Raw genomic sequence first — 24966 nt, 5'->3', positions numbered from 1 at the left:
AACGCATGTTGAAGTACGTAACTGTAATGTGGAAATTTGCATAATAACTTTGATGATTTGCATTTCTCTTGTTAGGTTAGATTAGGTTATTCGAATATGGCAAAGCAGGCATGAGCTATCCACCTAGGGAAAAAATGCATTTGTGGAAGAACTTTCCAAAGGGAAATTGGTTCGTATTTACGTTAGACATGTAAAAACAATGACAACAAACCATGCAGCTAGCCTGTTCTTTGAAACTAAATCCAGATCGAACTTCCGAACGAATGGCATAGAAACGAGTTTTAGCGAAAGTTGTGTTCTTATGCACTGGGAACTCGCTGAAATAAAAATATTAAAAAATATTTGACTTTTCTAACTCTGTGCATTCTCAATTTTTTCCCTTTTTCTTTTTTCGGAAAACTAGAAACACAACAACTGTGAGCTTCATTTCATGAATCATTCCTCATTAATATTTTTTCATATCTTCATCGCTTACTGAATACTTTAAATGTTACTGCTGGAAGTATTTCATATCGTCTTTGCTGTAAAGTTCTACATTGTTTGCGAAACTAAACTTTGTTGTTATATCCAGTATTAGTAGTTTTGCAAAATCTAGTTTAAACTGCAACGTAAAAACTAAAGCTCTTTAATTAATTCATTCACAGAACTTTTGCTAGGAACGTTTTCGTAGTTTTATCATTGAGTAATACATTATATCGTAGTATTACTCTTGTTATATTGAGCTGCGCTTTGAAATTTCAGTACAGTATTTTGAATACTAGCATAGCAACCACAGCTGGACACAACAGATACGGTTGCTATGCCATGAAGGTAACGTTATCAAAAACATATTCTCAAATGTAATTTTACTTTTGATTACCATGGTTATTATCTATATATCTTTGTAATAATGTAAATTTTATGTTAAAAAAATTTAATTTTGTGTTACGAATTTTTATTTATAATCTTAGCTCTTATTATCTATGAGATGACTAATTTTTTCTTGGTCAATGTTATTCTGAACTGGAGGTTTGGTATTTGGTAGTTAATTATTGTTACTGCATATTTTTACGTTTGGGCTGATGATGCATATTGGTAGTAAGTAAACATATTATCTATTCTGTTATAACATACAGGTTGAAAAGTTATTATTTGTATCTTTAAAAGCATACTTACTGTTAATGATATTATGCCTTTGAAGTCCTCTGTTGAACTGTGTAGGTGGTCTCCATTGTTGCTTCGGTTTCTGGTTTGCAGAATTTTGACTTTTGCCATCTTCTCCCACCAATATAGCTAAGGATAATGGAACTTCCTCTGGAACAGACTTTTGTGTTGTAGCAACAACCTCACTTGGTCGATATTGTGGCTGGGAAGCATAAAAATTATTTCGGCCTGGAGCAGAATTCGAATTGCTCTGTCTGTTTACATGGGATCCCCAGCTGTTGTCTGTTCTTGGAGGATTCTGCATGGGAGGAATTTGAGGATACGTCTGTCTGTGAGATGATTTAATTTCTTCTGGTCCATTGTGGTTACCAATTGGAGGTCTGGTATTTTGAAGTGGATTGTTATTACTCCATATTTTAACGCTTTGATCAGCATTTACTATTGGTGTGGTTGGCATGCTGTTCATTCTGTTATGATTGATATTCCAATTTGGGGGAACATTAGGCTGATTAGGAAGTTCTATTGGTCTAGGATGAGGTATATTAGGTCTGTTATAATCATACCGATTACCTTGGTACATAGCATCTTGATTATTTGGTATTTCAACTGGTCTTGGATGATTATTTTGTGTATTAATAGAAGGGTAACTAGGATGCCTATCGTGTCTCTGATTTGGGTGATCTAGAATTTCGAAAGGACGTTGAATCTGTATGGAGGGAGAGTGTTGTCCGTTAGAACCCCACATATTCATATTTCCGTTTTTTCGCTCTCGTGGTCTGTCTTGCAAACTCTGTGGCGTTGTAACAACTCGCGGTTCTGCGTTTTCTACAGCTGGTGATTTATAAATATTGTAATGAGGACCAGATATTGGTCTGTTGGAAGATTCGCGAATTTTACTGCCATCCCAGGGGTTAGAAACTTCGTGGATTTCTAATGGTTGAGATTGCAGTGGTGGATAAACATGAGAATGGCTAGGAACCGGCCTTGGTGCATCCCATGGTCTTCGCGGATTAGAATTGTCGACTAGTCTTTGAGGGTTCATAGGGAGAGGTTGAATTCTGTCTCTATCCTGATGGTTAGGCGAATCCTGGCCTTTGTTTCTTTGTAGCGTTCCATCATAACCTTCATTTCTATAATTTGGAGCAGAATATGGATTTCGTACTGATGAAAATGGATCTTTATTTCGTACTTCTGGCCATCTTTCGTTAACGTAGAATGGAGGGGCTCGATTCTGAGATGTTCTTGACGAATGAAATTCACTGAAACTTTTCAAATCTGGTCTAAGAAAAGATCCTTTCTCATTTTGATTTGAATGATACTGAGTTTTATTTATATTAGGTGAAAGGTTATTTTCTGTTGTTGTCTGGTCATTAGAAGGAAAAGGAGTCGTATACCCATTAGTGCTGTTAATTATATCTTCATTGTGAATGAAAGCAAATTTTCTACTGAAACTAGATGAAAGAGTAGGCTTTTGAATTGCTGCCTGTTTTGTAGGTGTATTGTTTTCTGATTTACTTGTGTAAGTTTCTTTGACTGGATTGTCAAATATCTGAATTTGAGAAGTCGAAGAATCAGACTGTTTCTCTGTTTCCGTAGATAAGGATTCCGTTGTATCTGTCGTTGTACCTGTAACATAATTAGTGCTCTGTGTGCGTTTATTTTCATCAAAACTGGAGCTGCTAGTTCCCATGGATATTTCTGCGTAAGTGGCAGAATCTTCTGAGATTGTATCCAGCTCGAATGCGTTCTCATTTTGATACGATTTTGACATTAAGTGTTCTTTCAAAACTGGTATATTTTCTGATTTATCAATATGTTGTCTATTTGTTAGTTTTTCTGTATTATCACTTTTCATCAGTGGCGTTGTTTCATGCTGGATTCCTTCCCGTTCAGTTGAAGAACTTTGATACAAACTGTATTCTTCAGAGTCAGTTTCCTTTGTTTCCGAATGACGATCAACTTCAGTACCTTTGTCACCATTGGAATTATTTTCGAATTCTGCAATGTTTCTATAAATTCCATAAACCCTTGTAGGGAAAGTGGTAGTGGGACTTCCTTGTTCTTCATCTAATGTATACTGATACTTTTCTGACTTATATATTTCTTTTCCTTTGTTATGTAATTGTTCAGATGGTGAGAAGACGATGGATGGGGAATCATCTTGAACAACAGCTCGAATTGAATCGACATTATCATGATCAAAGTAAACATCTTCATCGTCTAAAAGAGAAGGATTTGATATATTGTTGAAAGTTAAAGATATTTCTTCTTCTTCTTTCAGATCTCGCTTTTTTCTTCCATATGATGGACCTTTTCCTCCACATCGTACCTAAAATAAGATAAATTTTATGCAAAGGAGCAAAAATTATGTCAATAAATTACTAAATGAATTCTTTTCCAAACCAATGTAACCAGTGTATAACAAATAACCTAGTTGAAATATTTTCTTTAACGAGCATGTGGTGTGAATACACTTTCACGTATGAATGAAATTTTTTACGCGGATTTTGGGTCGAGATTATGAACATGTATATATATATATATATACCGTAATTTCCGGAAGAAACGCCGCGGCGTTTACGTGTTTAAAACTTAAATTTTCAGCGGGTGCGGCGTTTTTACCCATGCGGCGTTTAGGTGCACTAAAAATAAAATATTTCCTATGATGGTCATTGTACATAGTTTGGATAGCCTCGTCATTGTGCATAGACTGGTGCTGTTCGCACACAAAAGACCACTCAGTTGCTTTTTGCGAACGTTATTTTGTTTACATTCTTTCCCTTGAACGGACCTACATGCCTTATTCACCCTAAACGAGATCTCAGAACAATAACATTCTTCCCCCTTTCAAATCAACATTCTCATCAGTTTGAATAGTCTCTCTTCTCTGCCATTCGATGAATCTTCCAGGACCCATCCTCTCCCCACCCCTGCCTTTTCTGCAATTTTTTTCAAAGGCGGACACGACTTCACCTGCCTCGCAATAACGAACTCTGACGTATTTCCCCTTCAGCATGAATGGATTTATCTTGGCATTCTGCCAAATACAGATCCCATCAGTTTGGGTACAAGTACTTATTGGATAGCTTTTAAGTAAGAAGGGAGCGGAAAATTTTTGAAAATGTCTCTAAACGGCACAGAAACTAAACATTTCTTACCTTTAATTTATTTTTGAGTTATGGTTTCATTTCATGCATTTTTCTAAACTGGTATGTCATATATCAGGATTTTTGCATCTATACGGCCCACGACGATGTCACGCGCAATTTAATCTATTGCGGCGTTTACGCTGATGCGGCCTTTCTTCCGGAAATTACGGTATATGTATGCAATAATAAAATTCCATAGTCAAGAATACGCTTAAAATTTTAACTGTATGTTCTTTTCATTTTTAATGGCGACGGTCTCTTATTTAAAAGAACGTGGAATTAAATCCACAGCCCCGTAGTCAAGTTGTTTTTCCCGCCTTTTCTACACGTACAGTTATAGAATGTTCTGGAAATATTTAAAGCGAACTGGATTGGCTGACGTCATTTCTTGGAAGCTCCGCCTTTCCAGAGGCGATAAAAGGACACGCAAAGGAATATCGGGGACTTTTCTTTAATGTCACGATGCAGTAAACTTCATACAAAAAGTTATTAGCAATTCTTTTTTATTTACTCAGGAGATCATATTTTTGTAATTGCTATTTCCCCAGGAATATAATAAATGGATCCTGTTTTTTAAACTTATCGTCTAATAATTTAAGTTACGACTACATCTATGATTCTTCACCAGACTATTTATTCCAGACAAAAGCTGGTACATCATATATATATTTAATATTAACTTCCGTTTTTAATTTTTTATTTTTACAATTATATATATATATACATGCATTAAAAATTTTAAATTGGTTAATTTTTTAAAACTTGAATATATTTACTATTTTGATGATTTGTCAGACTCTCGAGAAATAGTTAGCTTTCCTAGAAAATTTAACAGTTGTTTTTATTAATCAATAAATTTAGACTCAGACAAGACAAGTAAAAATAAATTGAATTAATATTTACATTATTTTTTTGCATTACACTGCTTATTAATTTGCATATTGCTCTGAATTTTTTAACAGAAGACCCGTGCTTACATATTTTTTGTAGAATTATTTTCAAATCAAAGTTACTACTTAGACAGGACTGATTAAGTAAATCAGGAAACGGAGTTAGAAACTAAGTATACAAACAAATCTCAAGTCTTCGGATAAAAATAGGAGATGCTACTCTTTTTTTTAGACCTGACCAATTGTTTTTCATTCATTTTGTAAATATATATGTATGTATTTCTCTTTACGAGAAAATGTTTATATCTTGTTATGGCTTTTACACATTTTATAACTTGCTAGGAGATGTTTCGTTTTATCATTTTTTGTTTTTCATAGCATTTGTATTCTCTAAATTTCAGTTTCAGAATTTTGTTTCAGATGTAAAAAAAGTTGGACTGTTTTTTTTTTTTTTTTTTTTTTTTTTTATTTGAAGTTCTCTTTTAAATTTAAAAATGCAGAGTAAAAATAGAGCTAAATTTCCAAATGTATCCGTTTTGTTAAAAGATTGGAGAAATTTACTGAATGGAAAATAATAAGGAAATTCATTGCAAGTTGACAGATTATTTTTAACTCTATAAATTTAATAAATTGTGTACTGCTTTAAATTTACCTATGGCATCTTTAGTAATGTAATCTTATTTGTTTTATAAATAAAAGTGGAACCTCATAAAGTTCATTACTCCAGTGTTTGCTCTTTCGGTCTAATAACAACCACAACATATGTATGTATATATAAATAATAGTTAAGAAATTTCGAAATTAAGATTATTAATTAATAAAATGGCGCAGTATGCTGCGAAATTGATTACGTAACCAAGAGATAAAACTAAATCAAAAGTAAGTGGTCAGCAATCTAACAGGAAGAACACAAATCAAAATTGGGGGGGAGCAATAAAAATGATAATATAATGTAACAAATAGTTGAAAATGCTTTGGTCTTTTTTAAAAAGTAACCTAAAAATTTTCAGCAGAGACACGTCTCTGAATTATATCTGAATGATCACAAAAAGTGCAAACAAAACAAGCTTAAATTAATTGAAAATAAAAATAAGGTAGTTAAAAATGTAAGGTAATTAAAATGTTTTAAAATAAAATTAAAAAGAAAAATATAAGGTTTTTGTAATTTTTTTAAATAAAGTTAAAAAGAATAAAGGAGAAATTAAAATTAAATACTTTTTTTTATTTTGTTTTCATTATAGGCACGGAGCGGATTATAACCTCATGATCGATTAAAAAATTTACTTTATTCCTCTCAATAAAAAAAAAAAAAAAAATAAAAAAAAAAAAATAAAAAAAAAAAAAAAATTAATTTCCTTGCATTTTTTTTAGATAGAAGCTATGCGCTCTAGTGGAAGATTATTCCTATATCCTGTACTTTTAAGTGAAACACGTCCTTGATACATTGGTAAGGAAGTATTAATACAAGAATTTTCCTGCTTGAAGTACTGTAACCTGATGTAAATCCACAATGGGCCTTGCACTGATTATAATCATGCAGATAAAATGCAGAAACGTATCTCTGTTGAAAAGTTTTTGGTTGTTTCTTGAAAAGACAACAGAATTTTCAACTATTAGTTACATTAGTATTCTTATTGAGTTATTTTTTATTTCAGTTTTGATTTGTGGTTTTCTTGTTAGATTGTTGGCCCCTTAATTTTGATTTAATTATTATCGCTTGAATATATATATATTAAACTTAAACAAATTTATCAAACGATATAAGATACATATATATATTTAAATCATCTGTGAAGCCGATAGAGACAACACTAGGAACGGCGTTTGTGGTTTTAATTGAAATCGCTCAGTTACTATGAATTTTCCTTTACATGTTTTATTAAGATCATTATTTCATTCATTGGAAATTGCATTATAAAACACAGAAACATCAACCTTTGAAGTTTAGATATGTACTGAAGCAACATATATTAACTATCATGATTCTAGATGCAAAAACAGAATATCCAAAATATTAATTTTGTTGAAACACTTACTTGTTCGCACTTTTCTTGGCAAAAACGAATTTGGACCTCAAAATTAACCATACCCGAGGATGGGAATCGGAAAGCCTTGAATGTAGATAATAATGATTTTTGATCACTAGGATCTAATTGTAGGGCTGGGAAAATAGTAGGATCTGTTGGACACCTAAAATTAAAGAAAATGTTTTTATTATTGATATTTATAAAAAAAAAAACCGCGATAGTTTTATGGTAGGCATTGAAGAAATTTTAATTAATTTTTTTTTTTATTTTCGTGAAAAAAGATGTTTTCTAAATATTATCATTTTTTTTGGTATTCTAGTGAATAATCTTTTATTCAAAATAATTAATTATTTAATTATTTTTAATAAATAAATTAGATATTTATTTATTAAAAATAATCAAGAAACGATATAAACAATGCCTTTTATTCTTCTACAATATTCATTAATTATAAATATTGGCACATATAGTTAGTAAATATATTAGAACATTACTTTTATATTCAATTACATACCATATTCTCTCCCTCCTCCCCATTTAGCTAATGTTATCGTCCGAAAATCGAGAGGGGGAATATTATGCGATAATTTCCGAAGAATTGGTTTACAATAAGAACATAACAAACGGAAAAGTAGTCATGAATTAATTGCTGGTAACTGCAGCTATCACAATATTATTTCTGTAACGGAAATTTATATTTCAATAAGAATACATAATAATACTAATATTATAGTAGCTGACGGTAATACAGCCAAGGGGTACCACTGCAACAGGGGCATTTCCAACAGGGACATCGGAGGAGTGAAGAAGAGAGCGAGTAAAAGACTCAGATTTCGAAAGAGCAGATACATCAGTAGTAAATAAGGCAACAATGAGTTGAAGCGTAAACAGCAGAAGTAAGATGAAGTCACATGTTTCCTCAGTTTCGTAAGTGTGAGAACACCTACCACTTCCGGATAGTTTAAAAAAGAATCTACATAAAATACGTTTCAAATAATAAATGCAAGGGGAAAGAAAATGGATGAAATGCTAACATAAAAATGCAAATACAAATAGTATACACTGAAAAAAAAAAAAAAAAAATAAGAATGAATACAAATTACCCATAAAACTGACCATCAGAATGAAAAACTATGTACAATAAAAGGAAGGAGAAATAATGTGAATATTTTTAAATTTGCAAAACCTAGCGCTAAAAGGCTAGGGAGAAAATAGGAGGGAATAAGGTAATTTTTAATTTATAAGCTTTCGATTTTAGACAACAAATTTAATATCATTAAGGCAATTGTTTATAAGTAGGGATAGATAATTTACGCATTACAAAATAGAAATTTCGAGAAAATAAAAAGTAAAAAATTAGAATTTCGCATTTATTTGTAGAATAAATGAATAAAGTCAAAACTCGAATTTTCCTAATTTATTGGGATCAAATAAACTACTTCATTAAAAAAAAAAGTTTAAAGCTAGAATCCTTGCAGTCTTAATATTCTCTGACTTGAATAGTTGTCTTCTCGCCTCCTGTCGATAACTACGATGTTATAGATACTAAAATATCTCTCAACATCTACACTGTTAATATGACTGGCTTGTTTTGTTTTTGTGATATAATTCTGTTTCTTTAAAAATCTATAAGTCATCAACGTTAATATCTTGACCCCTGTAAGAAGTCCTTTATGAAAACGATTATATCCGTCAACGAGCTCGATGTTTTCGAATATTTTTGAAACAAATGTTTTAGAGAAGCTTTCCAATAATACGTTCGACTTCGAAGTTGATATAGGAGAGATCTCATCTACAAAGTACAAAATAATCTGAAAGTGTGTTTAAAGGATTCATTTGTTGCTTTGAAAATAATTTGTAGAGTCAATTTATTTAAACTCTTCTCTGTTGCTGTCATCATTTGTTGTGTCATTTTGCACTTTAGGCCAATTTCATATTTTTCATTTGTCAAAATCAATTCTGTCTTATTCCCCAAATAACAGTCAACTAGGCTTTCAAGAAAAAGCCTTAAATACTCTGATTGACTTCACAATATATGAGCGAATGCATGTAGTTTGATCTTTTTAAAATCTGGATCAGTCTCAGAAATTTTCAGCTAGAACTTAGAAACAAAATTAATTTGAACCGGTATTTTATAAGATAAAATTTCAAAACATTCCTTTTGGAAGGCAATGCTCAAATTGTCATCTTCTTATTCATTGAAAAAAGAAACGGTATGCTTCATGTATTCCCTCAAATAACTTCAACCCAAGAATGCTATCTATGACTCTATAGGATAAAGTTTTGCTCCCAGCTGAGGTGTCTTTTCTTTTAAATATCTTCAGGATGCATTTTTCATTTTTACCTCCTTGTACGAAGTAAAGGATGTATCATTATCGTAAATGAGAATGTAAAATTTCAGGTATTATAAATTTCAATGGAAATATCCATTTTGAATTTTGACTTTTTTTTCCCGTGACGTCCGTATGTACTGATAAAATAAAGGATTCTTTTTTCCAAAATGGATTCCAACTAGAATTTTTTGTGAAGTCTGCACGTACATATGGACTCGCATAAAACTCAAAAAAGATTAGCCGTAGAACGTTTAACTTTTGTAAATGGAACTGCTGCAACATCTAGTTGTGCATATATATATATATATATATATATATATATATATGCACAACTAGATGTTGATATATATATATATATATATATAGTATATACATATATATATATAGTATATATATAAGGTGACTTTTTTGGAGATGTTGGAATTCCAGTTTTTAAGTTTACTGGTGCGAAAACTGAAATCTCTTCTTTTATCGTATATATATATATATGTGTGTGTGTGTAAGATATCACAAAATACGATGGCTGCTTTAAAAAATAATTGCCGACCTCAAAATTAACATTCTAAATTTGGTACTCTCCTCCCTAAATTCATCTATTCTCCCAAATTCGAGATATTTCCATGTTGCATAAAGTACAGATGCCTCCTGCTCAATCAAATAATTGTAAACCAAAACTTTCTCTAACTCGAACTGAAACTATCAACTTCCTCCTTCTTCCTTTGAACTGCTGCGTTCTCTTTCGGTTACGCTTCCCTACTGGCAAGATGCTGCTGTTGGTTTGCCTAAGATGACACCATACTTTAAAATGGAACTTACTGTATTCTACTATAATTAAGAAATATCTTGTCTGCAAAAGGATGATTTGATACGCGTATCAAATATTTAAGAAAAAAGACCAAACTGGATTTATACAGAAAGGAATATCTGCTGTGAGACTTCTAATAAGAAAAAAATTTAATGAAAAATATAAAATTAAACAAGAAGATGGACATTAAAAATAATGTTGATATAAATCAGACACTGACAAAACATGGGCGTTTCCGGGCTTATTTTAATCGGTTACATCTACAGACTAATGATAAGTACCTAATATGTGATAGGTTTGGGGACGCCAGGCACTTTGTCGATAAATGTAGGCTTACCCAGAGTGCAAGAGAGAAATATAGGAAGAATTTTAAGGAAGATTTTAAAAGGAACTATTCAAATTTTAAAGATTTTGCAAAGACAGTAATGAAGATTATAAACACGAACAAAGATAGAATTGGAATTCGGCACTGAGACTCAGATTTTGGACTTTAAATTTTTTTCCTATGTTTTTTGACTAGCCAGTCCTACTCTTTGGTCATATGAACGGCTTGTGCGGGCTGGGAGGATCGGGGCTGTGCCCTTATGATGATGATGATGATGATGCGAGAATCAGCAGGCTTGTTTATCTCATTAATGTGAGGAAAAAGGCAAGTTTACTATGTATGTAGTTCATTAAACACAAAGTCAGTTGATGGATTCAAAAAGGTACACATATTATTTGTGAAAGAAGTTTTATGGAACCTGTTTTACTACTTTTTTTAATTCACGAAAATTTTTTTTCCGTAAATGCGTCATGAAGATTTTCTACTACTTTGGAAAAATTATTGAATTGTATCGATAATATTTAGGAACCCATCTCCCTTGAGTAAAATCTGTTTATTGGATTAATATTTGCTGCCGCCTCAGAACGTTTATACATTTATCATCTGGAATCTGAGTATATAATTGTGAATAGAACTGCATAACTTCATGATAATTATACTTGCCATCGAGGTTATGCACAATAAAAATGTTTTTCTACTTTCTAAAGAAGACAGACTTAAAAAGTATAGGCTGCTCAAAAAAGCATTATCTTCAATTAGGCAGCATTAACTTCATTAGATATTATATTATCATATTGTCATTACTTCTTCGGCCTTCATATTTAGGTCGAACCCTATTCGGTTTATACCTTAAGCAGAATATTTATGATGTCGGTCATTGTGAGATAACGAAATAAACTACTACTTTTGTTTTTGATAGAACCTTCAAAATTTGCTAACTTAAATGAAGTTATTGAAAAATGTTAGTATAATACTCACCCAGTGCTATCTATTAAGAATAATGATTCACCGTTTGAGCTGCGAGCGTATAGATTTCGAGCAAATATAGCAAACGCACCTGAAATACATATTTGAAATTTGTAATGAAATTTAATAAATGAAAAAGCGCAACGCAATATAGAGTTGAAAACATTAACTTTCTACGTACTGGATGATTCTCTCAGCTCAATTTTAAGCGTAAGTTCCTCTCCAAGACCTACGGCTCTGGCATCTCTTCCTGTTCTGTCCAGGACTCTCATCGCTACATTTGGTGGAGGTGCTGTATTTGTCACAACAGCTGTTAGAGGAGCTTTATGGTATGTCCTCCTGAAAAATCAAATGCCTGTTCAAAAAAGCTCTATACTGCTTGAAAGAAAATTCCAGTTGTTGACATTTTAAATTGATTATCTTAAATTATTTAAATAATAAAGTATTATTTAAACTACTCAATTTAAAGTGAAATTGAAAACTTGTTTACCAATTAGAAAAATAGCATTGAAATCCTATACTGCATTTCGATTTGCCCTACAACCACTGATTTGCACACTAGATGATAATGTAGGAGAAATGTATTGTTTTATTGATGAATTTCCATATAAACAAGTATAATTTCGTGTTATTACGAATTTTGCATAATGTAGCATGAAACGTCCGAAGCGAATGAAGATGCGCAGGAAAAATAAGGTTACAAGACAAGTCTACATTGAGGCAAATCGCTATCTCGCTATATTGGAGAGATATCACCAAGCTGGCGAAAGTTTTGGCGACTAATTTGACTACGCCACACTTCGCGTCCATTTGGTGACATTTTGATCAGGCCCCTGTATAACTGTAATTGAATAATTGTAATTGATTCCTATATGTGACTGCAACAGTATTCGGGCCCTATATGTAGTTCTAACGTATATGCCTTCAATTAATTTCAAGAAACGGGAGCTACTAGACATTTCTTGTTGGCCCGGGGTAAACAATATAAGCCCGGAGACTCAGGATCAGTTCTGAAATATTCAGCGTCGAGCGTCGAAGGGCCCAAACTCTATCTGAATTGGTAAAATAATGCTATAATTATGAGCAATAATGTGCTATATTCATATTCGTATTCGTACATCGACTCGTACATTCGTACATCGACGAGTTTTTCAGTTCAGAGTAACCTTGGGAGTACTGAGAGATCTCCGTGCATGATTCGCTCTTTAGATGAGCTTTGCATTGCATTGTGTTTAACGTTATTAGCAGTTTGAAGTGTAACTACTAATTGTACTCTGTGCTACTGTGAAGAACAACAGTCTGAACTTTATAACTTGCTTTCGATTTGTTTGATGCAGCTTGAATGCTGCGAATGAGATTCAGATTAATTCTAGATTAGATTAATTTGATTTGGTATTCTAATAAATTCCCTTTAAAACTAGACTGAATGTTGATTTAGATATAAATACCACTGAATCACACATGCAGCAATTTAGATGTGGCGTTAGATTTATTTTAGAACTTTGTTAGATAAGCCACGCCATTTGTCTACTGAACAATATATATAAATGTTGGTGATAAAGGCACATTTTTCATATCTCAGACTGATATAAATGGAATAAGAAAGTATTCTAAGAAAATCATATATGATAATTTAAACACCGAATGTCACTGAAGTGAAAATGCAAAACTAAGAAACTGTCATTAATTTTCGGGAGGTTTAGTTTTTAAATAAATATTTTCATTTGCACTTACAGAAACACATTCATTTGTAGGGCCATGTTCGGCTGTTCATTTCAGATAATTTTATTTTTCAAGACACTTTTAATTAACGAATAATTAACACTTTTAATTAACTGAGTTATTATGGAATGGAAATATAATTAATGTGTAGGTAGAGAATCTAATTTTTTGTTAATTTGTGGTATTACTGGTTATTTTATCAGAAAAGAGTAGTAGTAAATTTATGTAGTAACCATTTATATTTCTTTAAATGTACGTAAATAATTTATGCATCAAATATTTATTCTGTGGAAGTTATTTCTGTTTTTCATGGTGACTATTATGATGGTTAATTATTGCGAAGCACCTCAAGGTTTGTCTGCCTTAGAAGGTATTGCCTTTGTGAAGGACATTATGTAAGAAATACTTCATATTCACATTATATATAGACGTAATTTTAGACTATTACGAACGAACTCGTAATATTCTCAAATTTATTGATCAAATTGTTTAAATGTAAGCTACCCTTAAGTGCTGAAAGGATTTGATGCTGTTAAGTATTAAAGTGCATATTATTAAACATTTTTATTACATAATTAAGTCCGCTTAAATTTAAGGATGAGAAAATTTAGCTTACATATTTGAATTAGACTTTTTTTTTAAATATTTTATTTCAGATTAGATTAATCACTTACTTTAGAAAGAGTTATCACGAGATAACTGAGAGGAATAATACAAGTTTTAAATCAGTCTGGGAACTTCATTAATTTTTTATATTTATCTTCTTCTCTATCGACTTTATAAATTTACATTTTTAGTCAAATGTTTAAAATGCCTGCTTTAAAAACAGTGCTAAGACCAAGCTTTTTTAAATACAGTTTTTATACGTTTAGCAGGTTAGCAAATTCACACCATGAAACTTCAACATATATTTCACTGAGATTATTATTAAGCTCGAATGTAAGTAATGGACTGCACTCAATTAGACTTATTTTGAATAGAAAACTACTTACGCGACGTCCACTCCAGAACCTCCTACTCCTGGTCCAGCCATAGTATACGTTCTTTCTTGAGTTTCGAAAGAGCAAATGACTTTAATAGTCTTGTCGTGATCAGTCATGATAACTGGATGTTGCTGTACGACCACTTCGTTCACGAACTGGTCAGTTGACTATAGCAAATAAAATAAATTCATTATACGAGGGATGTAAATTATGTAACGGCAACATAGGTATAAAACAATTTTTAATGAACTTACAAGTACAATTGCATTATTCTTTCTATAATTATTCTTTCTATGTAATCACCAGCAAAGTTTATAACCTTTTGCCAAATGTCGGGAAGCCGTTGTAGACCAGTGGGAAGGTGTTGATTGTTGATGTGAGCGACCGACCGCCTTACTTCGGGGAGTACAGATGAAACACCATGAAATCGATGACCTCAGAGGGGTCCCTTCAACTTCGGAAACAGATCGAAGTCACAAGGACTCATGTCGGGTGAGTAGGGAGGGTGTTCCAGGTTTTCTCACTGCCACTGTCGCAAAAGGAAAGTGACATTGTTTGCGACCTGGCAACGAGCGTTGTCATGCAATACGATAGGGAGATTGTTGTGCAATAAATGTGGACCTTTGCGCCGGCAATAGTAATATGCGTTGACAGTTTGTCCTTCAGGTACAGCATGTGTAAGAATCACACCGTCTAAGTCGTATGCCATAATCAGCATAACGCTTTAATTCAGGCTCATAGGCTCGTGCCCATGTCTCATTAATGGCGACAATACGCTGTAGAAATGCGTTTCCTTCCTTGCGGTATCTCTCCAAGTGGGTGCCAGCCAGTGCATACCGGTGCCATTTCTGTATTTCGGTTAGTGGATGTGGAACCCAGCGGGAAGCAATTTTTCCTCGTGTTGAGAGATTTCTTCATTATGCGCCACACCGTTTGATGATTCAGACTAACCTCTAAGGATAATTCTCGGAAAGTCCATCGGCGGTCTATAGTAAGGCGGCCGTTCAGGATGTCAATCTGCTCTTGAGAAATGGAGGGCCGACCTGTGCATTGCAAATCCGCAGTCTCATTCCGACCCGAACGAAATGCTATCCCATCGTGCTACTGTCCTATACGGTAAAGCATTTGTGCCACAGGCTTCCACTAATCCTTCCCTAGGCATTCTGTTGCATTTTTACCACGGGCAACCTCGATTTTAAGCCACGACCTCTCATTACCTTTTGAAAACATGCTTTAGAGCGATTGAAACGAAACTCCTAACTTTAACGCCACACAACAACTACCCTTGTAAGCAGATCGACTGTTTTTTGCACTCTACACATCGACAACAGCGCCACCTCACCGCTCCCATATCCTATTTGCGCATGCCCGCCCTTCTGCGAATTTCAAGGTTAAGTTGCCACTATTTAATTTACAACCCCCGTATTTACCAACCCGAAATTAGAGAACAATTTTAAAAGGCAATTAACTTTTGATTTACATCATTATATTAGTTTTTGATTTATATCATGAGTCGATTTATTTTGTTACCTTTGCTGCTTATTGTTGTGTATATTCGTTATTTAATTTTGCCTAATCTTATCGCAAAGTGTCAAAATGTATATGCAACTTTAAAAGTTGGATTTATTCTCTACTTTTTAATTCTTCCATTCTCACTCTCATGCAGTTCATACAGTAGCATGTTTCATGCTTTCACTTATTTGGTTCTTAATTTAGAAGGCTAATTTATTTAATTGCATTTGTAATATTCTAATATAATATATTTGAAAAATTAAATTAAATTAAAATTAATCTTTAAAATAATCGAACGGAATGATATTTCTATTTAGTAGTTAACAAGAATTCGCAGATAATGATGATTTATATGCTTGAACATTGAAATGTATTTTAACGTAACTTACATAAATTAATAGCATGTGATCAGATTTCTAGTGGACAGCCTAACATTTGTGAATACATATATAAATGTGCCGAGAGGAGGAAATGTTAGTGACAAATATACTCTCAATTAACGTTAAGATTTTTCCCCGTCAAAATTTAATTAACGGAAAATCTTTTCAGTTTGGTTAGTGCTGATTTCACGTGAATTCAGAAGTTAATCAACTATGCAAACAAATATGCGTAGGCCGTTTTACATTTAATGCGTTGTCTTTTAACTTTTAACCGAATAAATTTAAGTTTTCAATTTCTTAGTGTGCTTTCAATCTCAAAATATTATTTCATACAAATTAAATAAAAATGAAATTTTTGTGTTAATGTGTAATACTAATTCTATGAAATTTGATATATTTTGTAAAAATTTTTCAGTTTTAGCTCAGAATTCCAAAATATATGCATGTCTGTTTTAATTATATATTTTTTTACAGGCTTGTTAGCAATAACTATTGATAGTATGAATTTACTATCAATAGTTATTATTGTATCTTAAAAGAGAGGAAACGTTTATTTTAATGCCTACCATTTATTGTTAATCGGTTTAAATAATACTGATACCAAACTATGAATGTTTTATTTTTTTAAATTATACTCACAATTCATACAAGATTCTGTGCATGAAATCGCGTAATTCAGCAAATGTGGAATAATGTGAAGTAAATATATTGACAGGTAAAGGACCTCTTTCACCTTTCTGTATTTTCTCGAATAAGTGGCTTACGTGACCACTCGTGCGGTGCGCATCGTTAGGCACGTACGTCGAGGAGATCTTAACAAAAAGGGGTTAAAAAGACTGTCAGACAAACCGAATAGAAAGGTGGAGATTAACTCTTTCTCTTTGATATTTTCCTACGCGGATATATAAAGGAGCGTCGCTCCTCGCATCTATATATATATATATATATATATATATATGTGTGTGTGTGTGTGTATCAAAATTAATTTAAACTAGCAACAGCCCTTAATTCCCCCCTCTCTGTTCTAAAAATAGAAATAACTTTTCTGGAATGAGTCATTTGTAGATCAATCTACTGTGTTATAATGGCTTGCATGACGTTGATGACGTAGCTGATTCGGAACTCGAATTCAAAATTTAGAGAACTGAAAACATTCTCTTGGTGAGCTTCCATGTTGGATTAGCTGCGCACTTTTGCTTCTACCTCTGTTCCGTTAAGACGCTGCCTGACTGCATTGTTCCTATCACAACTGCATAAAAAATGTAAATGTTCTTGAATAGGCACGATTAGAGTGCCAGGTAGCTTGTGGCTGCAAATGTCAATTCAAATAAATATGAATATTTAATATGCTTCGACTGCCAATTTTGTTCATTATGGATTCAACATTCTACGTTCTATGCTAACAACGTTACTACGCTATCAATATTTCTACATCATAACTTCTAAGTTTGCCTTACAGTGAGTGTCTGCTTCGTTACACACGCACACATACACATATGTGATAAAAATCATTCAGAAGTAATGACCAACGGGAATTTTGATAACATAGAAGTGTTGATGCATAATGAATAGGAAATCGAAGGTGAAGGCAGATTAAATCTTCATTTTTATTTCCTTGTACGAAGTAAAAAGGAAGTATTGTAATCGCGAAAAGTTTCAGGCAGCATATTTCAACGAAGATATCCATTTTGACCGATATCGAATGCAATTTAACGATGTTTTTGCGTGATATCTGTACGTAAGGACAGAATAAAAGACATGTTTCCTCCAAAAAATTATAAAACTGCTTTAAAATGAATTCTGAAGAGAATTTTTCGTGGCGTCTGTACGAACGTATGTACGTACGTATCTCGCATAACTCAAAAACGAGTAGCCTCAGAACGTTGAAATTTTGTATATAGGACTGCTATAACATGTAGATGTGCATCTCGTATTTTGGTTGCAATCGGCCGCACCAAACGTATATAAATAGATTTATATATATTTATATATATATCCACTCTGTTACCCGGTTCAGTGATCTCAGTTTCTTTACTCGTATATGTTTGTAAAATGTAATTTTTTTGCTTTAAAAATGATTGAATTATGTTGTTTTTATCTTCCGGTTAAGGGTTTTATGCCTTTAGTAAATCGGTATGCAATAGTTTTAGAATTATCAACAATTTTAAATTAAGTGCCGCTAAGCCTTTTTTTTATGGCGGCCATTGATTGTTTACATTCGAAACAGCATACTAGTGGATTTGTTGCTAATCTAGAGAAACTTAGCTTCGCAACAACAAAGATAACGCCTTCATTTATTATTGCCAATTAAATCATGCTTAATCCTTTCTGGAATATTTTCGAGGAAATAAGTGTTTAAGATTTACTTCGTAATTTTTAATATAGATATTTTGAATTTTTATGTATTTTTGCCTTCTCGCGAAGTGAGAACTTTTGTTTTTATGTAAATCATAAAATTTTTATCAGCAATAATTAAATAAATAAATGTAAAGTATAATTTATAAATATCAATTTTTAAAAATAAATTAAGTTTTTAGAGTGCTTTTAAAATTTTTTCAGCATTTTAGTCTAAAAGTCTTTTTGTTTGAAAGTTCACATAATCATAGTTCTTCAGGGAAGGCTCTTGTTATCACAGAGTATTAGAAATAAAATCTTTTACATAATCAATTACTTATAATTAATGTAACACACATAAATATTTATGATACTAATTTTCCATATAAGTTACATTTTAACACCATAAATGTAATAAGAACATTTTGATAAATTATGGATTCATCGTTATTATCTTTCATTTGCAATTTCTAATTTTACCAAACTGAAGGCTCCGTAGTACTTCTAAACAAACATATCCATCTATAGGGCTGTCCTCTTGAGCTAACCAGTGTTTTCTGCTCTGGTGGCTTAGGGTGCCTAGGAAGTTATTTGAAGAGGCCTAATATGTAAGATACAAAATATAAAAGCAAACTTCTAATTTTAACTGGCTGTCCTCTTTTTTTTTTATTTAATTCGGGGGGCATCGTCTCTGCCTCTTAAAAATAGCGCTTATGTCTAAACTGCGTCATTCAAATTAATCATGCGATCTTACGTAACGCTTAATGCAGATACCTCTTGTCTAATCAAATAATTGTAAACTAAAACTCGGAACTGAATCTTTTCGACTCCCTTCCTTCTTCCTCTGAAGTACTCCGACACTCTTCCCTTTCTTGCTTATGCTTTCATCCTGTTAAGACGCTTCTGCAATCATCTATGTTCGTTTCCATTGCCATAGTATAAAAAATGTTCTGGAAATAGGAGGGATTGGAGTACCAAGTGAATTGTGGCCAAAAACATGGATATAAATAAATATGGAATTTAATCCGGCTCGACTGCTTCTTCATCAAAATGGATGGACGCTCTAAGCATCACGTATCTACGCCATCAGTATTTCTGCGCATCTACATCTCAGTGTTCTTACACCAGCGCTTCGAGAATTCTGCTTTCATTACATATGTATACAAATATTGCTCCTTAAGCATTTTAATAAAACTTAGATTTTTCATAAGTGTTTACTGAAGGGAGAGATGGCCTCGAGATATGTTTTGAACTTCTGTTAGTTACAGATCAGTTCACTACTGGACTTATTTATTGATTTATGTGTAGAATTACGCTGAGTTAAAAAGGTTGAAATGGGAATAAATACGTAGGGATTTTTATTTCTGATGGCTTTGAATAATTATACTGCATGGATTATTTATTTTTCTACCTTTGTGCATAAAACGTTCATACATAATACGTTCGTGTTTCATCGCAAGTCAGTCGTGGCAAACATTCATTTTCTTTTATCTTGCAGACAAAAATGCATGTGCAGATAACAAACGCGTACATTGGATTTTAGGGGCTGCAGAAAGCACTTTCGGCAACCACTTTAATAGAATTTACTGACGTTTAAATTTATGGTGAAAATTCTGTGCACTATATTCTGTAAAATTTCATGAAATTGTATTGCAAAAATGTAAATCGAGAAGCGTCGATTTTCTCGAAGTTTCCATTCACATGTTCGACTAAATCTCGTATTTCTTTCTTCAGACAGAATCTTTATTTATACAATCTTTCCTAAAGTTATGAGGTTGCTTTCTTACCTTTTTTTCATTAATTACTGTAGAAACACAGATTTTTATTCAACAACTCAGGATGAATTTTGTCAGCATTAAAATCTCTAAAGTTGAGAAATCCATCACGGACTTGATTTCACAGCTGGCGAAATTACTTAATCACGCAGCCATTATTATTAATTGTCACCGGAAGCTAATCAAAAACAAATAAATTAAAAGTAGGAAGTTGTTGGACAATGAACCACTTATATTTGCTATACGACTGTGATCCGATCACCTATCATTCCTTTCTTTTGAGACAAGACTTGTAGCAGTTGGAAACGTCCGTTAATGATCTTAATGAATTTAATTATGTTTGTTTTATAATTTATTATTACACAAATTTTATGGCAAATAATGCAGTTAAATTATAATCTTTTTAGAGTTTGGCTTGCTTTGGAAGCATAAACTAGTACCGATGTCCTAAGAGACGTCAAACGAATTATTGCTGTGTCTGAAATTAACTAGGCTTGGAAAGATTTAAAATAAACTTTTGTATTAAAACACTTTAGGGTTTATATTTATTTTAACTAACATTTATTTTAAGTTATCTTTCCTGTCAAGCCTTTACTTCCCCTAGAATTGTCAATGCTAGAGTATGTAAATTGTAGTATAGCGCGCAGTATATTCAAATTTAGCGGAAGTAAGTTGAGTTTAAATAGAAGGAAAACGAGATTGTAGGTGTGCTTCTTGAATCGCTAACGTGAAAGTTGCTAGGTAGAAATTTTAGAACCGCGCGTGTCGGCCTGTGTCCCTATCTCCGCAGACCCCAAGAGCGATGCGCAGTGCAGGGAGAAAGTTATGCCACATACGCATGAGGTCATGTGGGTGACAGCGTTAGTTCTTGGCGTTTGTTTACTTTCGTTGCATCAACAGTTTGATTTGATTTGTGTTGTTAATTTGCTATTATACCTAGGCGGAAGTGGCAAATTGTGCTATAGCGTTGTGTCAGAATTATACACGTTAATACGTTTTTTGGCGGAAAACACTCTTTCCAACAAGATAAAATAACTATTTTTTTAATGAATTTATGTAGTTTTCATACATAACTGTGATGTAATTTTACATTTTTTTTCATTTTACTGTTATTTTACATTTAAATTGAAAAATTTCTCATTTTAAATCATTTTTTATCATAATCTTCATTTTGTGTATGGGACTTACATCGTAATGAGATATTTAAACTCAGTGTCATGTTTACCAATACTGAGTACCTGAATGATTAGTTAATAAATTCGCGTATCCAACTTCATTCACATGTTTTGGTTACTTTCTTTACATCCCAAACGTAATTCTATGTATTGAAGCAGCGTCTGGGTTTAAGCTTTGCGAACTAAGTAAACTGATGCATGCCTCACCGTGAGGAAAGAACAATTTCTCGACCACACTATGATGCAAACATCGAATGAGTGAGTGACATATTTCCTTCAGTGTTATTTAACTGATGCATACAGGTATGTGTGATGTAATTTAATTGATATAACTTACGCATGCTTGAACCTGAAGGAAAACAAATCTGTGTATAATGCTAGAATACAAATAGCGAAAGAGTAAGTAAGATATTCTGTTCAGTGTTATTTAACTGCTGCATACGTTTTAATTTTGATTCCATATAACTTGTTTTTAATTATAAGAGAAAGAAAAATAATTCAATATTGAACACATATTTCGAGTATAACAAAATTATTTTTAAGAAACAACCTGATAAAAATACATTAGTAATTAAAAATATTGAATTTGTGTACAGGCTGAATTGAAATTAAGATATGGTGGTGTATTTAATTATGGCAAAGCACACTAGGGCTATCTGCGTAATAGGTGCGATGCCTTCGTGGAGGACTTTCTGGGAAACTGGCTCGTGTACACGTTATACATGAGGAAAACCACGAAAACACCCATGCAGCCAGCCCGTTCGCGGGATTCGGACCGAACTACCAGTGTTCAGCGACTTTACCGCTCGGCCGCTGGTGGGCCGAAACTAAGATGTAGGGCAAGTTTATTATTATTATTATTGTGCGTATATGTGTAAGAAAATGTATTTTAATTGTTCCATTTTTAATGTATGGAAGGAAGAATAGGATGCCAATATCGAAGATTATTTACTATAGCAAATAATCACGTCAGGATAAATGTTATATAGAAATCTTGGGAGTGTAAGGGATTATAAGAACACTTTTAGATTATACTGAAAATATACGCACTTCTGCTAAAACATGAAGTGAATCAGTATGAAGTGACTTTTCACTTTAAAAAGAATGTGATAAGTATACTATTTAAAAGTATAATGACGGATATTAAGAAATTTGTAGAATTTTATGGTATTTAAATAGGAATTTGTTAAGTCAAATCTTTTTATATATATTTTTGCTTGAGATATGTAATTTAAACTGAAAATCACGAGCATATATTTCTCATGGAATGTCAAAGTTCATTTGTATTAAAAAAAGTGCACGAGCAATGAAAATAAATAGAATAATACTTTCTGATTATGTTTTTACCATGGTCTTAGCAGTTATGCCATCATGTGTTCTGTTCAACAAAATTTATTTAGTGCAAACAATACTACGAAAAAATATTGAAAAATACCTTGTTTTACAATATTTACTTCCCTTAATTAACTTAAATATCGTTTTTCATTTTCTAATGCTTTCTTTTACGAAAAGAATTTAATGTTTACAATTATTTTCAGCATTCGTACGAATTCTGTGCATAAAATAAACATTTTCTTTAACAAAATACTTAATCGGAAAGTATATACCCGGTATTTCCGGTGTATCTACCACATATAAAATGATCATTTTGCTTTAGTTTACATTTTTTCCATTTTTTCTGGCCTAACCTTAGTATATTAAAGAACCTTGCTCGGCAGATTTTGCTGGATCTCTCACTGCTTAATTAGTAAGCTCGCTGAATCTCAGCGGTATTTTAGAACGCGGTTAGGTTAGTTTAAGATCTCAGAGCCTCGTGGATAGTGATCTCGCTATTTATTCATCCAGTCATTATTTTTCATTTCTGCATTCTGTTTCAGTTAAACCGCCGGGTTGGCGTAGTGTGTGAGGGCCAAGTGGACGCAGCTGTTATTTTAAAAGTTGAATAAAAAGGGCTTTATATTCTTCTTACGTGTCTGTGTAAATTCACACTTCGTAGCAGTTACTACCACAGTTGCTGACAAGTTGGGGCCACGCAATATTACAACACAAACTTGAATATAATGAACTTTCTCGTGCTAACAGATTCAACCACAACTTGTGACGATGCAACTGAAGTAACAATCAAATTCAAATATAAAACATAAACTAGTAGTCAAAGACTACACAAGTCAATTTAAGTCTAAAAAACTTGTACCAATTCAAATGTCGACAGCAATAATGCAAAGCCGAATAATTAAAACTTATCACAGCTGACAGAAATTACGTAACGTGGCAACAAGGGGCAGAAACATGCTCTGTCTTACAGTCTCCAAACCTCAGATTAAATAATCTCTACATAATTCACATTCTGGGGAAAAAATGGAAAGGAGAAATTATAGTAAAGGCTGAAATTATAAATAACTAGTTGATTTAAATGATAAATCTTACAGCTTAATAAATTAAATTCTATATGTCGTGTAATTTATTCTTATACAATTTTTCTAGAGAATGTAAGTACAATTTTTGAGGCAAATAGCACTTTTAAATTTATAATTCCGTAGTACTGAATTGCGAAATTTTTTTAAATTTTTTGTATTTTTCCCTGCAGAGTGTAAAATACCTTACATTTCTGATGTAGGGGAACTGTTAAAAAACAGACAAAAGTTATACCATTCTACTCACCTCAGCCGTAGTGCCACAACGTGCACCCATAGAAATTGCAAACTGTAGACTTGTTTGTCCCGTGCCTACTACGAAGCACTGCGAAGGATTTCCTTTGGCATACACCCGGCCATGAAATGGGCTGTCGAAATGGATAGTGAGCAGCATATCTTGAGGATTACATTGGACAGAAACTATAAAAAATATAGATAATTGAGTTGAACTGTAAAGAGATGCACTGAATTTACTCGAGAAATGAAACAGCTTAACACATAAACTCGCCAATAAAAAAAGGAACTTATTCTGTAACCTTTTTTTGAAATTTATTTTATATTTAATTAAACAGCTAACTTATAATTTTCAGATGAATTAAAAACACTACATTATACTTTAATTTTTTTAACATTTTATGCTAGAAATCACTACTTTTCTATGAATTTTTAAAAATATTTATCAGAAACGGATTAACAAAAAAATTTTTTTGTGGTTATTGTGATGCTAGAGAATGTATAAATTAGAATCATTCAACGTCAATATATGCTGGTGTGCAAAATTTAAGAATGAAAAGAAGAAATTAAACGTAACAGCTGAATGAACACTAATCAGGCGATAGCTTAGGTTCCGCTATTAGAGTATACTTAATGTGCTCTGCATGACGAACTGTGGGCCTGTTGAAAGGCTACAGGGCATGTTCGTGATATACGTTGAGTGGAACTGTCAGCCAATCATTTACAGGATATCATATATTTATTTCATACTCATTTTAATTTTACTTGATCTCTTTGAAATTCTTTCTGATTTTATTTT

General features: G+C 32.5%; 1 protein-coding gene across 1 annotated transcript in view; it reads right to left on the bottom strand.

The window, feature by feature from the left end:
• LOC118203012 (uncharacterized) overlaps positions 1 to 24966 on the bottom strand; it is a 130190-nt gene that overhangs the window by 14769 nt on the left and 90455 nt on the right. The window contains exons 16-21 of the mRNA XM_085825422.1: positions 24181 to 24353; positions 14353 to 14510; positions 11820 to 11977; positions 11651 to 11729; positions 7219 to 7372; positions 1156 to 3472 (exon numbers count right to left, since the gene is read on the bottom strand). Of these exons, the coding sequence (XP_085681548.1) occupies positions 1156 to 3472; positions 7219 to 7372; positions 11651 to 11729; positions 11820 to 11977; positions 14353 to 14510; positions 24181 to 24353 (3039 nt within the window). The remainder of the gene's footprint in view (positions 1 to 1155; positions 3473 to 7218; positions 7373 to 11650; positions 11730 to 11819; positions 11978 to 14352; positions 14511 to 24180; positions 24354 to 24966) is intronic.

This window comes from Stegodyphus dumicola, chromosome 10, assembly GCF_044657685.1.
Source record: "Stegodyphus dumicola isolate Sdum_Otavi_A_Nest chromosome 10, ASM4465768v1".
In the NCBI taxonomy this organism is placed as follows: Eukaryota; Metazoa; Arthropoda; class Arachnida; order Araneae; family Eresidae; genus Stegodyphus; species Stegodyphus dumicola.
The sequence above is the reverse complement of the archived record's forward strand: the minus strand, read 5'-3'. Positions and strand labels throughout refer to the sequence as shown.